Genomic DNA, 14,293 nt, shown 5'->3' on the forward strand with positions numbered 1-14,293 from the left:
AGACAGCGATTTTCTTGGCTTGACTGGAACTGGAGAATCCCCCTCAGTCTGTTTGCACACAGATAAGGACTGCTACGACCCCTGGAAGTCTGCCAGCACAGAACTCTGTCTGCCATCCCATCTCAGTTCAACATTCGAAGATCTCTCCCCTAGGCTGTCTCTCTGTGTGGATGTCTCTGAATGTCTGCCTCCGGATGTTCCTGAACATCTAACTAGCTACACCCACTCAAGTCCTTATATTCCCTCTTGCTGCCACTCAAAAAGAAAATACCTCCCATCTAAATCATACCATTGAAAACCATGTGATTTCACTGTTGGACAGCAAGAAGATACATCTGTTCTTGTGTTTCCTGTGCACACAATATCTTGTCTTTAGTTCTCGCATATTTCAGCTTGTCACACCAGCTCATGCTGAACGTTTGAGAACCCCATCGAAACAGAGCCAAGTGCGTTTCGAATATGGATTCAGCACATTTATTTCCATAGAAACTAATTTGCACTCAATGTTAAGGATATGGGATTCAGTTTGTTAAATGGGATTCATTGAGTGAGTATGTCAATATATATTAGTTATTAAGTTTGGTTCAAATTCAGTCAAATGGAATATTATCCTGAAATGAACAATTTTAAAGCATGCTCTTAATTTCTGATCCATGTACCTTTTGATTTGGAGCGTGGCAGTTGCATTGGCAACCTATGCCTTGCATAGTTTTATTTTAGCCCACACTAAAACTATTTGATACTAAGGTAATAAACCCCTATAACTCACAGCCCCCCAGCTATTCAGAGCCCCCAGCTATTCGTACAAATCCAAGATAGCCAAGGGCGATTCACTCTTAGAAGACATGGGAGCTGATGTTGAACATTCACCTTGTACAGGCTCTGTGATTTCCTCATTTACACTGGCGTCCCCCACCTGAACATTAACTTTACTTCTTAGAGCATTCCTCATCCCATCTAGAGAGATGGCTTACTAGTACCAGAGGCCGGAGGAAGCAACAAAAGGGGCTGCAAAAACAGCACTTTTTGAACTAAATAAGTTGCAATGAGACTGTTCAAAGCCGTGCTCAGCCATCCAGCCCACATCGAGGGCGTTAGGGGACACTGACAAACCCAGGCCTACTCACACCTCCTTCCCTTGACTGAGCACAGCCACCACTGTGTCCCCGGCTTCTCTCCAGCTTACCACTCACAGGAGCACCTTAGCCAACACTCCACCACTGCTGGGATACGGGCGGGATAGCCAAGGTGTATCCCGGGACACAGGGTCTTGCTCCAGCCTCACTCCTGAAAAGGTGAGGAAAGGACCGTTGGACGTCGAGTCGCACCTCACAGACCTCATATAGTAATCAACGAGGATGCTTCTAAAATACCACTGGAAAGCTTGCTAATATTTAGCAGCTGCTGCTCCGGGAAGTGGTTATCAGTGATGCACAGAGAAGAATGACACAGCCAATTAAGAATTGTAGTATTCCATAGACAGAGCAGACACTCCAGAGTTTACATTTGCACTGTTTTAGATCTGTCATGAATTGATCACTTTATGTGTCAGCTGGCAATGAGGATGCATTGTAAGGTCAGTCTATAATGTAGCAAACCCATAATATTATACAAATGTACCTGAACCTAAACAAAGTACATGGAAAGGAAAACAAGCATCATATGGACAGAACATGTCGTGTTATGGATTGATAATTAGTCTAAATCATTAGAACTCTAATGAAGGTATTTATGTCTCCAGGAGTATTTCAAGTTCCTGTTTTGTATTTTTTCTTTCAGTCATGTCTTGAAGGTTTAGGCTGTCTAGGTTGCAGTGTTCTATTGCCTCATCAGAAAGGATTTTGGAAGTATTCTGTTCCAAATATTCCTACAACAACACATTCCACAAGTGGCCTTTGCCACTGGCATGCAACAGTTTTAACCCTGGGGGTGTTTCGGCATGGCCGTTGTTGACTATTTTATTTTCTAATAGGGGTTTCCTCCCCAAACGCCCCATATAACCCACCCCACCACCTTACCCTACCACCCATCACCCCAAATTCCCTAACACAAACACACAACACATTTATGTAGAAAAAAACAAAGTGGCAAAAACACCACAGTTAAAATAGCCACTGTAAAAACAGTCACAACAACAACGTAACCGACTTCCAACATACAGGATGTTGCCTATGATTTTGATAGCATGAATTACATATGTGGTTTTGCAGTTGTGGAAAGCTGTGAGGATATATGTTGACCCATTTTATTTGAAACTCTGACATTTGTTAACTTGTCTTCTTTTCATCAAAATAAATGTTGTAGCAGAGCTCTCAGACTGATATATGTCTTAACAGTAGGCGACCATTAATGTGTAATTGCTGGGTAGCTAGGTAGATATTTTTCTAAGCCTATATCAGCAAGTGGAATGGCGCAATATTTTTCCATCAGTTTGTGGATAGCTTGACTGTTGTTGAAACAAGGGTGATAAACCGCAAGGAAAAGTTACTAATCATGTGGTATATACGCCACTTACTCAAGATCTTACAAGATGATAATACATTAATATTTCGCCAAAACACTAAGAAATTCCTAAAAAAAACTGACAAAGATAACACGAGAAGATATTGATCTACTGACAAGTCATCTCACTGGATTAAAGCGCTCTATAAACTTAATAAATACAAATACATTGAGAGAGCAGCACACATTTTAAGAATGTAATTACGTCAATAGGAGAAGGGTAGCTGGTGAATGAGAATTAAAAAAAAATACAGACACTGGATACAGTTCAGTTGGTTAAGTGAACTATTGAATGGCCACGAAGAAGCTTACATATTCTATCTTCTATTTTGTGAAATATTGTGAAATACGTGGGCCAGTTTAACTATGAGATTAATTAAGAATTGTAACCATAAGTATACATGGCATCATTTGCAATTAAAATATTATAGACTATACATGTACTGTAGTTCAGGTAATACACTTAATATATAATTAATGTCTTTCTTCTTTGCTTTTGAAACTAGTTTTTGTAAGTCATTAATAAATACAACCAGATATTAACAAGAGTTTGATGAATATTTGTAAATGACATCCCTTTCATGTAGGGTGGTCTTGTTATGTAGTTATGTTGAAAGAGTACAACTTTATACAGAACGAAAAGTGTGCTTTCTAACTGTATGTAAATCCTCATGGATGAGTCTGTTATTTGTCTTCTAAGTTAGCCATGGCATAATTTCGGCAATGACTGTTTGCGACTCGCTTTATAGCAGTGGACCTTTATTGGCTTTTATAAAGTCATCTGGTGTGTTCAAGATGGCTGTGCTTAAATTTGAGTCTTTGCTACAGTTCCTAAGAAAAAGGCATATGGAGGGAGCCAAGTCCTGCTTGCAACACTCTTTGATGACAGGGTCATGTTACGGTTGATGGTTTGGACAACTTTGACAGGCACGAGCACAACATACACATAGTCAAATCAAGCAGCTGCACAACAGGCCAAAGCACCATTGGCTTCCGGATTTTCAACTGCTGCTCCCAAAAACTTGGCGGTGCACCCTTCTGTGGCAGCCGGCCCCTGTGGCAGCCGACCCTATCCACACCAAAGGAGAGCTTGGATGGCTGCCTAGCTGGACTTCAACTGGTGATTTTATTCCAAATGGAGCTTGGAGCAGAGGTAACTCTGTGCATCGCTGTGAAGAAGTGTGGAATTGGTGGAGTTGCTGTGTTGATTGGCAATATGACTAAATGAAATATGGCCTCAGGTGAAAGTACCAGTGGTGTGAATATGGGATTCTCTGCTGGAGACAACAGAGTGCAATTCTTCAATAGTCCTTTATTGATATTCTTGCTGTACTAATTTAGCATTAGCACTGTGGTGAAGGCACTAACTGGGCTAAATTACCCTCATCCCACGTTCCTGGACCCTCGCAAAGCAAGGGCTGTTATTGGGATGAAGAGCAGGTATGCCCCTTTAATTCATTCACACCAGTGTGCTAAGCAAGTATCAGCACCCGGCTACATCGCTTGATGCCCAATTGAGAAGCTACCTATAATGCTCTCCCTGTGGACATTGAGGCCCTTATTCACAGAGCGTTTTCCAATGGGATTGTGTCATTATAAAACGCTTTTGTGAATTAGGCCTTTAGTGCACGAAAATAGAAACCAGTGCCAGCAAGCAGATGACGAACACAGTCAAAATCATCAGCAAGAAAAAACGTTATCAAGCAGCAGGGGACAGAAGACATCTTTCAATTATTAAATCAAAACAAAAAATAGGAAATAAAGGATTCTAGCAAGGCGGGACCTGTAACGGTCCGGAGAACCTGAAGGCAGAGTCAAAAGATGCAATGGGCCCATAAGAAGGGTTTGCAAGGGCCTACAAAGCAAAGTGATGGAGGGGGACAACTTCTTAGGAGGAAACTTTAAGAGCTGGACTAGAGCAAGTGCCAAGGAGCGCTAGAGAAAGACCTGGAGCCAACACCGGCCAAGTCTACAATGGTCACAAACATTGCAGCATTGGAATCCAGGTGCTAATGAGATATTTTTCCACTTACGAGTATGTGAAATAAAATTGAAAGTTTACTGAATAGACATGTTAACCAAACCAGTGGAAGTGAAGGATTGAAGGGGCGCAACAAGCATTCAAATCCCGGGGCACCCCAAGATCAAGCAGGCTGGGATTGACGACTGTGATGGAGCACAACCATGTTGCGGACCTGAAAGGTTTTGCTCATGACACTCAGCTGTTAACATTACAGGATGGCTATCATGTTGTCCTTAACCTAATTGAAAATGTTTTGCCATGAAAACTTGGTTGCTCCGTGCCTGCATGGTCGCCAAGAGGATGATATTGAGATCTTGGAAGTCAAGCAGCTCCTTCAATATCAATGACTGGTGGAAGAGATTCTCACGATTTCAACCTACGAGAAAGCCATCTATAAGAATGTGGGAGACATTGAGAAGTTCTGGGACATATGGAGAAGTTTCCGAGATGTTTACGGATGATGCAGGACTTTGATTTATGTAGTAGTATCTCTGGGAATGGTTGCTACTATTGCTAAATATTCACATGTTCCGCTACAGAGTTGTTGTGTGAAACCTCCATAACTGTTAGGAATGTTTGTGGAAAATATGGTATTTTGGTTCTTTACACCCGACTTGTTCTCTTTTTCTTTTTCTTTCTTCTTCTTTAATTTTATTAGTAAGATGTAGTTTGATAGTCCATTGTTGTTGGTTACTATTGGCCTGGTAGATTTAGGAATTTACTTATTGTTGCATTGTGATTGATAGTTGGTGTACTGTACTACTATTTGCTGTATTGAAATAAAACAGTTTTAATTCAAAACACAATGTTTTTTAACCTGCTATTCAATACAAGGGCCATGAAAAGGAGAAACGTAAATCATCTGCTACGTTTTCAGGCCCGCTGCATGGCATACCAACCTTGGTGCTACTAGTGTCATAGAATCAGGGTGGAGTTTACTAAATGTATCTGTATGTTTCTCTGATGAAATGATCATTGGATGATCCTGAAAGTGATTTGGAAGTAGGGAGAAAACAGACCCCTAGGGAGGTCCTGGAAACTGCAGTAAGCATTGGCATAGACTGAAGGAATCGATCTAGTATGGGGAGAAATGGATCTCATTGTGGACAATTAGCATATCCTATGCGTGAATAATGTGTTTGGGAGTTGGATAATGACTACGCCTATTCCTTAATGTGTGATATATGGAGCACATTTAAGGCAACACATCTCACACATTCAACCTGCAATACACCTTCATCTATAACTACAAGCCTAACACCCGACACTCAGTCAGGACTCTTGTGTACGAGCGCAATAGAAATAAAATATCAATCAATTAGGACTGGCATTGCTCACCCACATAAGGGCATGCAAGGAACCCAATACCAGAGTCTGGGCCTTGTTTGCACCAGTCACCACATCTACTGATCACCACACAGGTGACTTTGGCACAATGTGGCTGGAGCAACTAGCTTGCAGTGATGGTTTGGTGCATCCCTCCTACCCCACCCTAGGCTTGCACTGGAGCAAATCACTAGAGGCACATGAGAATCTCAGACTTGCACCTGTTATTCAGGTATAATCCGAATTCTCAAAGCCTGAAATTGGAGACAATCTGGAGATGTTGGGACCTTCCTTGAAATCCATGTGAACAAGTCTTATTCGCGTTTGGACGCGAGCATATCAAAGAGGCCTTAGGCATCTCCAGATTTGCTCCAGTGTTAGGCATTGTAGATTCAGTATACGCTAGAACGTATATCTGAGATTCTCAGGGGCATCTTCTGATTTGCACCATAGACTACTAACATACCCATGCATGTTCAAACACAGCCATCCCAAAATGCAAATGTCATCTTTTACAAGATGTGAGGGCTTTTAGAGCTATACAAACAAAAATAAATAAATAAATAAATAAATAAAATGGATCCGATTCTCAAAATTATTTTTGGTGCAGCATCCTAGGACCATAGAGGGTAGGGCCTGAGTGGGCAAGGCACACCAAAAATCTGCAAATGCCCACTTAGCAATGCTGTGTGGGCATTTACAGATGATAATGTCAGTGCGGTGGGCCCAACTACATTAGCTTCAGGCCGCACTAGCTAGACAATCCTGGCTGCGTCTCTGGCACCGTCACTTGCAGAAGATACGTTTTGCAGAAATCAAGAAGGGCAACTGAATGCGCACACCTTCGTAGCAACTGCACATATTAGTGGCCATTTCTGTGCACTTTAAAGTGCATCCGGAATAGAAAAAAATTGGATCTGCTCTCAAATGACCTGAAATCAAAAAACATTCCCATGCACTTTCTTGGAGCAGCTGCAGGGCGATGCTGAAAGAATGGCAGGGTCCTTCCTGACCCTTTTATGCATTTTTGGCAAGTGTTTTAGCAGTGAAATGAGCCGCTGAGTTGGTACTTGCATTTCTGTCCCACAAAAAGAACTATAAAAGCTTTTCTTTTCCTTCTTTTTGCATTTACCAATGGGAACCCCATTTCGAGCCCGTCACTGCTAAATGTGCTTCCCGCACCCACGAGGGTGCTATGAGCCTGTTAAATAGATTAGTGTTGGGAGTGTGCTGATTGACTCTAATGTACGCATTGGGGGGTGGCAAGTGCACCATTTTCCCGGTAGTACAGTTCCCTGGAAATGTGCAGTCACGTTTGTGCATAAGGTCACTTGCACATGTTTACAAAATTGGGCCCATACAGTCAATGAGCAACTCAAGAGGGCAACGCACAAAACAAACGCTAATTGCTTAAGTTCACCATTTATTAAAAGAACCACTTTAGGGCAGCGTATACTTCTATTTGTCGGCAATATTGCATCAATCATTATGAATCTGGAGATTATGCATTCCTGTGCCCGCAATTTTCAGAAATTACATCCAGCAGCAGCCGCTGTGCCCACGTGACCTCAACATGGCAGCCTGCTAATTATGTTTACAAAATGTCTCATGTTGCAGAGTGCAGTGCGCACCATCCAAAGGGGATAGATTGGCAAGCGGGTCAAAACACTGCAAAAGTCATGCAAACCCGCTGGGCTATTTTCTTTCTCGATTTGCTTTTGAAGTCTGGTCTGCCTTTTCCCCCACCTCCTGCCCCTTTGTGGCCACACAGCGGAAGGGGTTCAAAGAGTGGGGCCGTGAATGTCAGCGTGTCAGGGAGGCAGGTTGATGAGAGCCTGTTTAGTCTCAGTGCCGGGTGAAAAAAACCATCATTACCCGCCTGCCTGTCAAATAAATTGGCAATTACGTCTTCTGCCGAGGCTCTGAATTCAGTAAATACTACGTTGCCAACTCGAAGCCTGCTGAGAGATGTAAAGGTGGGAGGGTGGATTAAGCAATGGCGTGTTTGTTTCAGAGTCGGCTGATAAGGGGGAGCGCGGGGTACTCTGATGTGGTGATGAAAAGCTTGCCAAATGTTTTTAATGAGCTGCATCTATTGGAACATGTTAACACCCAAAGCTGATTTTCCACTTTTGTCTTCCTTGTGTTTGGTTGCAGAGCTCCGCGCATTCCAGCCTTGGAACCGGCTACTACGTAAGTCTGTCTTCACTTTTTATCCTCAGCCCCGCCTCTGCGCCGGGCACTGTGCTACTAATGAAACATAACACATTTGCATTCTCAGAAGCTGGCCTAATGAGCTCGGCTCAACCCACAAATGAAATCCCGCTCTTCATAGCATTATGGCTAGTGCTGTGTTTGTAGGTCTATGCACTATGTATTGCATATTAGATGTCCATGATAACCTGACTAAGTATTGATTTGGATCAAGCAACTGTCCAGCACACTCCCCCTGTTCCCAATTATATTCAAAAACAATTAATAGGAATTGACAAATCGAAAAGCAGCTCTTTGCTGAACCGTCCACACTTTAGAACTGGGATACAAGATGCAGTAACTGGGTTTCACATTCCTGTGGGCTTTCATTATCATTTAAAACATTGATCTTTAAAATAATAAACACATATCAAATTTAGGAACGTGGTTTGAGGATTATTTGACAAACAAAACAAACAAAATAGATTTAGGGGCCATTGGTACCACAAGGAATTCTGCAGTTAAAGAAGAAACCATCATTAGTTCAAATTTTAAGAGTTTAAAGGGGTCATTACAAGTTGGGAGGTATCCTGGTGGTAAATCCGTCGGGATACCGCCCAACGCAATTAGCGTTACTGCGATTACTATGGCGGTAATTGAAGTGAAAATGGAGTGAAAGTCAGTGCTTTGACCTCTAGCTCAGAGCTGGCGGTGAATGCCCCGTGGATCCCCCAAACTCGGATTGGGTGCAGCGGTAATGCGGCAGTAATAGCTGTGTTATGAATTTTGATTGATTTTAAAAATACTTACCTGTTCCTGTTTGATTTACTACCCTTAGTATTGTATTTCTTATTTTATTAGGTATGCAAACAACATCAAAGAAATATCAATTCATCGAACATCATTGTTTTCTAAATGGGTAGATTGACGGTGAGGATAGAGAATGCATCCTGGGCCAGAAGGGCATACCTCTTATAGCTCTATAAGAGTTGACTATATCTTCCAGTTTCCACAATCTCTAGTTAATTATTTAGTGGAAAGGCAGCTTTGATATATGCATCCGACATGTTCCCAGGATTAGTGATTGGCATGATTTCCACAAGGCCTGGGTCCACTCTTCTGTTCAATTTGATGGATTGTGTGAATCTTGATGTGTGAATCGTTAGGGGTGCTGGCCTTATATTTAATGGAAAAACAAAATTGGCACATGAGAAAAACTCTAGCCACACAGATCATTATTATTTTTAAGTGCATTCACCCCAACCTCCACACTTTGTCGGATGCTGAATGCTTAAGCTGTCATTTTTTCAACAGAATTCAGAAGTCTGAAGAACAGGTTTAGTTGAGACCACTTACTCTGCAACTCCCTATTCACTGCAGTAATATCTGAGAGCCTTTTTCTCCACATCACATCCTTACAAATAGCATTTTGTCATTTTCAATCAATTATCGTAAAGCAATTTAATGAATTTAATTATTACAGCTCTCCTCAACTCCTACTAGCTTCCCTTCAAATAGTTCACCTGTAAGTGAGTCATCATTACAATCTCCAAACATAATGTGCAGCAGATAGCTTTCTTGCAGTCCCTTCATTCTCAGATACCACAAAGGGTCTGGGAAATGTTTGCCATTTAGAGCATTACCAAATATCTTTTCCTCTCATCCGTGCTGGTCGGTATAGGAGATTTCCCCCCAGAGCAATGTGAGGGTTAAAGTTCAAATGATTATCTACAAAAGTCATCTAGGCATTGCAGGAGAGGTTTCTAAATCTTTGACCTGGTAATGGCAGCACTTCACAGACATGGATTCCATGAATATTGATACATTCCTTTACAGTTATCGGTTTGTTTTATGGTTCTCTTTAGAGGGAGGAATTCACCGTGGCGTGTTCACTTCTCTATTTGTACTAATACTCTTCTTAGTTAATATCTATCTCACCCCTCTGATTTGCTTAATGAGATATGACGAGCACAGCCTATAGTCTTAAGAAAATGCAACTCAGTTGTGTTTTACGATTACGGTTGGACTTTGGCTAAACTGCAAGCTATTATTGAAACATTTGGCAGTCAATCAAGTATGGGTGCCCCAGAGATGTTTATGTCTTAAACTTAAGAGTAAGGTAACTGTTGGTGTCCAATGAAGGCAAGAGCAACACAGAGGACTTGCTGTCCTTGATCCCCTTTTCAAATAAGCAGTGCCACCTTCTAAAATGTCTTGTGCTTGATGCACATCGACAATGTGCCCCCACATTAATGCAGTCTTCATGTCATTTTACTTTCAATTGAGAATGACTAAAGATGGTCTTAAAATACATTCATTATTTGATTAGAATATCGGTAATAAGACTCTTATAAACTCATGATTGAATGAAGGTGCGCCCTCAAGGCTTACCATTAAAAGGCACTCAAAATCGAAGAAAAGGGTTATACAATATGGGAAGAAGAACCATCTACCATGCATTATAAGGATTTTATCACTCAACAAAGAGTTTTGGGACCAAATCGAGGAACAAGGCTGAAGGCCGGGGTTCTTTATAAGTGTCCAACACAGACCAGGGGCGCCTCCTGAGGTTCCCCCTCGTTCCTTGCAGAAGAACTGCTCTTTCTAAATCACATTACAACATAAAATACAATAGAGCATAGTTCCAGTTAATCTATCAAAAACCCAAAAGGTGTCTAGGTATTTATTCACGAGGCAGAGTAAATAAATGGCCAGTACATTTTGAACTATATCAGTCCTTCTTCAGGGACTTTGCCTCTGGTTGGATCGCCAACCTCAAAAAAATAGGTAAAATTGTGTCCTCTCTGTTCCGATGAAAACGAACCACTTAACCAACCAGCCATAGCGGGAGGTGAGTCTGCCTTAGATCCGACTGGCATGAGAAAACTGCCAACAATTACAAGTGAAATTAAGTACTCGGTGCAGTGAATGAGAAATCCACACAATGTATCCCCAGAATGCCAGTAAGGTCAGAGTACTCCGAGATAACTATCCGTTTAGCGCCTGATAGGGGGTACTTTAGTCCTTATAATACATGGCCATCCACTGAGATCTTCAGTTGCTGATACATATAATCAATGTAGAACCTGTTTGGATTAGAAAAAAACATAATATGCTGCCAATGTATGCCAAACAGTATTACCAGCAGTTTAGCAAAATGCATCTGAACATAGTTTTGTTTTGTGCTTTAAAATAAGTTCTACCATGCAGATTCTTGCTCTCGTGTGTTAATCTCTGCCAGTGCACGAAACAAATCTACTACCGTGAAAAGCTCCTTATAGTTAAAAGCTGTAAAGTGTCATGCAAAGCAAATTTGCAGGAAAGGATTTTAAAAAGCTTGCCATGGCTTTAAGTGCTGCAGTGGCAGCTCAAATTCTGCTCTGTGCTGACTCAAGCCACAGGCCTTATGACGTGCCAACTCTACTATCTGATTACAGGTCAATAGTGATGTCACTACTAGCCTGTAATAAGAACAACATGTACAGGCCTTGATACGGGGATTGCAGGCTGCCAAGTAGTATAAATCTATTCAAATGAAATCATATGTCTGGTTCACTCATGTGTTTCCTAAGATGGTTTGTCAGAGAATCAATCCCCCCGCACCTCCCCTACCCGACTGATCATTTGGATTGGCACGAGATAACATATTAAAAGTCCCTAAAACTAGATATATAGCAGGGGAGGGTGAAGGAGGGCAGAACATTTTCTATTTGGCTACTTAACATGCAGTGAACATATAGGTTACGCTGTAAGCTTTCGAAAGTCATATGGAGAATATAAGGATGGTAATTTCTCATAAAAATATTGGTTGAAGATCAGAATAAACTAAAGCAGTCTCCATAGAGACTAAGGATTTCACAAACTAATACATCAGAAGTCATAGAGTCAAAATCTAGAGTGGGTTGCCATCTCTTTTGTGTTTATTTGTTATCTTTCTGGGTCCATACACACTCAGTTTAACAATAGCTGTCTGATGATTTTTTATTTATTTTTATTTATGCATTTATAAAGCACACCTAACCTGAAGGTATCTGGTATGATGAAAAGCTACTGATCGGGTGCTGTATCCCTCTGTGTGTATTTGAGTTTTATGTAGTGTAAACCTAACTAGGAGGCAATTGAGCACTGCATTTGTCATTGTGGATACAAGTGTGGTAAGGATGGGGGAATTACAATATGTGATATCAGAGGTTCCGGCCATGGTTTGAGATGTGATATCAGAACGCAAGGAGCCTAAGTGGCACAGAGGTAGTGACTGAAGAATAATGTCTTGAGGTCCTTTCTGAACTTCAAGACAATTCACATGGAATGGATGACCACCTAGATATTGGATCATTGCAAGGCTTGTTTCCTATTTTATTTCCTAGTGCTCTCATTTCATCTCAAGCATAGTGATGCCCTGGTTCCTGGAGGATGGTGACCCCTCAGACTTCTGCAGCAATGTAGGCAGAATTGCAAGTGGTGGTTGCCTTATATGTAAAGCAACCCTTCTTACAGGGTATTCCGCCTGGGATGGGAAGCCAGCGCAGCTCTCTTAGAGTGGAAGAAATGTTGTTGACTGTGTTGTTTCCAGTTTATTTGACTGCAGCATTTTGGGTGGCCCTAAGTGGGGCCAGATGTGTCACAGCAATGCCGGTGAGGATAGTGTTTCCCCACCAATTTGGGAGATCACCAAGTCCTGGACTGTAGGTCTGGAGTACTCAGGTGGAATAAAGCATTTTATCTTCCAGAGGGAGGTTACATGGTATCAGGGGTTTTGGGCCTTGTTGATGATATTTCTTTGAAAGAAGAGAATTATGTCTAAATTTATTCTGATTAATTTGGCATTCTGGGGACCAGGGCAGTTGTGAACCTGTTAATGGTCATGTTGTTTATCCAGCTTTGAATAGTAAGCTGCTTAGATGGGTAACACGTTCTTTGTTTCTGGGTTTTGACTATAGCTATATGCGTATCATCCTGGCTTGTGTGGGGGTGAGGCAATTCTTGACGTGTGAGAAGTCCTGCGTACCACTGACTTTTAAGTATAATTAGGTATTATGCACATATTGCTGGAGTAAGATGTTAGGGCCATTGAAAAGTGATTCCAACTGTTCCATATGTAGATTAAAGAGATTATTGAGCCTTGTGGGACTCCTGAAGTTGCCTATCTGGGCTGCTTGGTGCCAATCCAAAGAGTAACAATTGAACACATTGAGAAGAATCCCCTTTTGTTTGTTTGTTAGCGGGTTTGCATGTAGGCTGGTCAGAGTGTGCAGTAGCACCTGGAGCACCGGGCAGACTTAAATGATATGACAAAATACTACTTTATTATCAGCTCAAATAAAGTAGGGGACACCCGGTGAACAAACATATTGCAGCTCACTCACTCTCAAATACATTTCTGCTACACAAAAGCTTCTATATCCCGATGTACATCATCTATGATGTCATCCTACATGGCAAACAGTAAAAACCTATCGAAAGGAGGGTTTGGGTAAGGGAACATATATTCCTATATGGCGATTAGGTGTTAGTAACACAGTTGACTGCCTTGAACTCCCCCTTACTGCATATAACACAGATGAATAGCAGAATAACATCAGCGGATTGGCTTCTGCAACAATGTATGGTTCATCGCTACATAGGCCCTCATGATTGGTTGTCACCCCCTCCCAACCTTAGACATTTGGCTCGTTAGCAGAACATAAGCAAAACAAAACGCAGGTGTGGGAAAAACATCAGACCACTGCTCACGTGGACAATTAGCCTACCATCTCACATCAATTAGTCCCTAAGCCAAGGCTTCTTCTTTGTAGTTGACCTTGCTGACTGTTCTCTTCTTCGGGACTTTTAAGGGAGTGAAGGTACATTGCTATCTTCATCTGAAGCTCAATGAATAGACCTTGTTTTTCAGTCTTGCACCAGGTGTGAGGAGAGCATGATTTTGTCCATTCTGACCTTTTATTTAGTGCTATTTGATTCAATTATACTGGATGCTATTGCTCCTCTTGGCCTCAGGAGACTTGGTTGCTCTGTCTTGCATATACTTTCTGTATCTTTGATTAATCAATACTTGGCACCTGAAAATGTTTACTCCTTAACTTAATCTGGGATATGCTGTGTGTATGTAATTTATCTTCTTTGACTCCTCTTGTACCTTCAGTTGCAGCTTGGTGTGGCAACCTTGATCCCAAGTCAAACAGATAGTATTTGTTCCATGCACAAAGCTGTTTTCCAGTGCCCTTCAGCTTCTACAACCTTGACCTCTTT

At 41.6% G+C, this 14,293-nt stretch overlaps 1 protein-coding gene across 1 annotated transcript in view; it reads left to right on the forward strand.

Moving 5' to 3' along the window:
* Positions 1–14,293, forward strand: part of LOC138487326 (autism susceptibility gene 2 protein-like) — a 2,615,289-nt gene that overhangs the window by 1,797,008 nt on the left and 803,988 nt on the right. Inside the window, exon 4 of the mRNA XM_069613925.1 lies at positions 8,009–8,044. Coding sequence (XP_069470026.1) covers positions 8,009–8,044 — 36 coding nt within the window. The remainder of the gene's footprint in view (positions 1–8,008; positions 8,045–14,293) is intronic.

The sequence above is a fragment of the Ambystoma mexicanum genome, chromosome 9 (assembly GCF_040938575.1).
Source record: "Ambystoma mexicanum isolate Mex_15411 chromosome 9, UKY_AmexF1_1, whole genome shotgun sequence".
In the NCBI taxonomy this organism is placed as follows: domain Eukaryota; kingdom Metazoa; phylum Chordata; class Amphibia; order Caudata; family Ambystomatidae; genus Ambystoma; species Ambystoma mexicanum.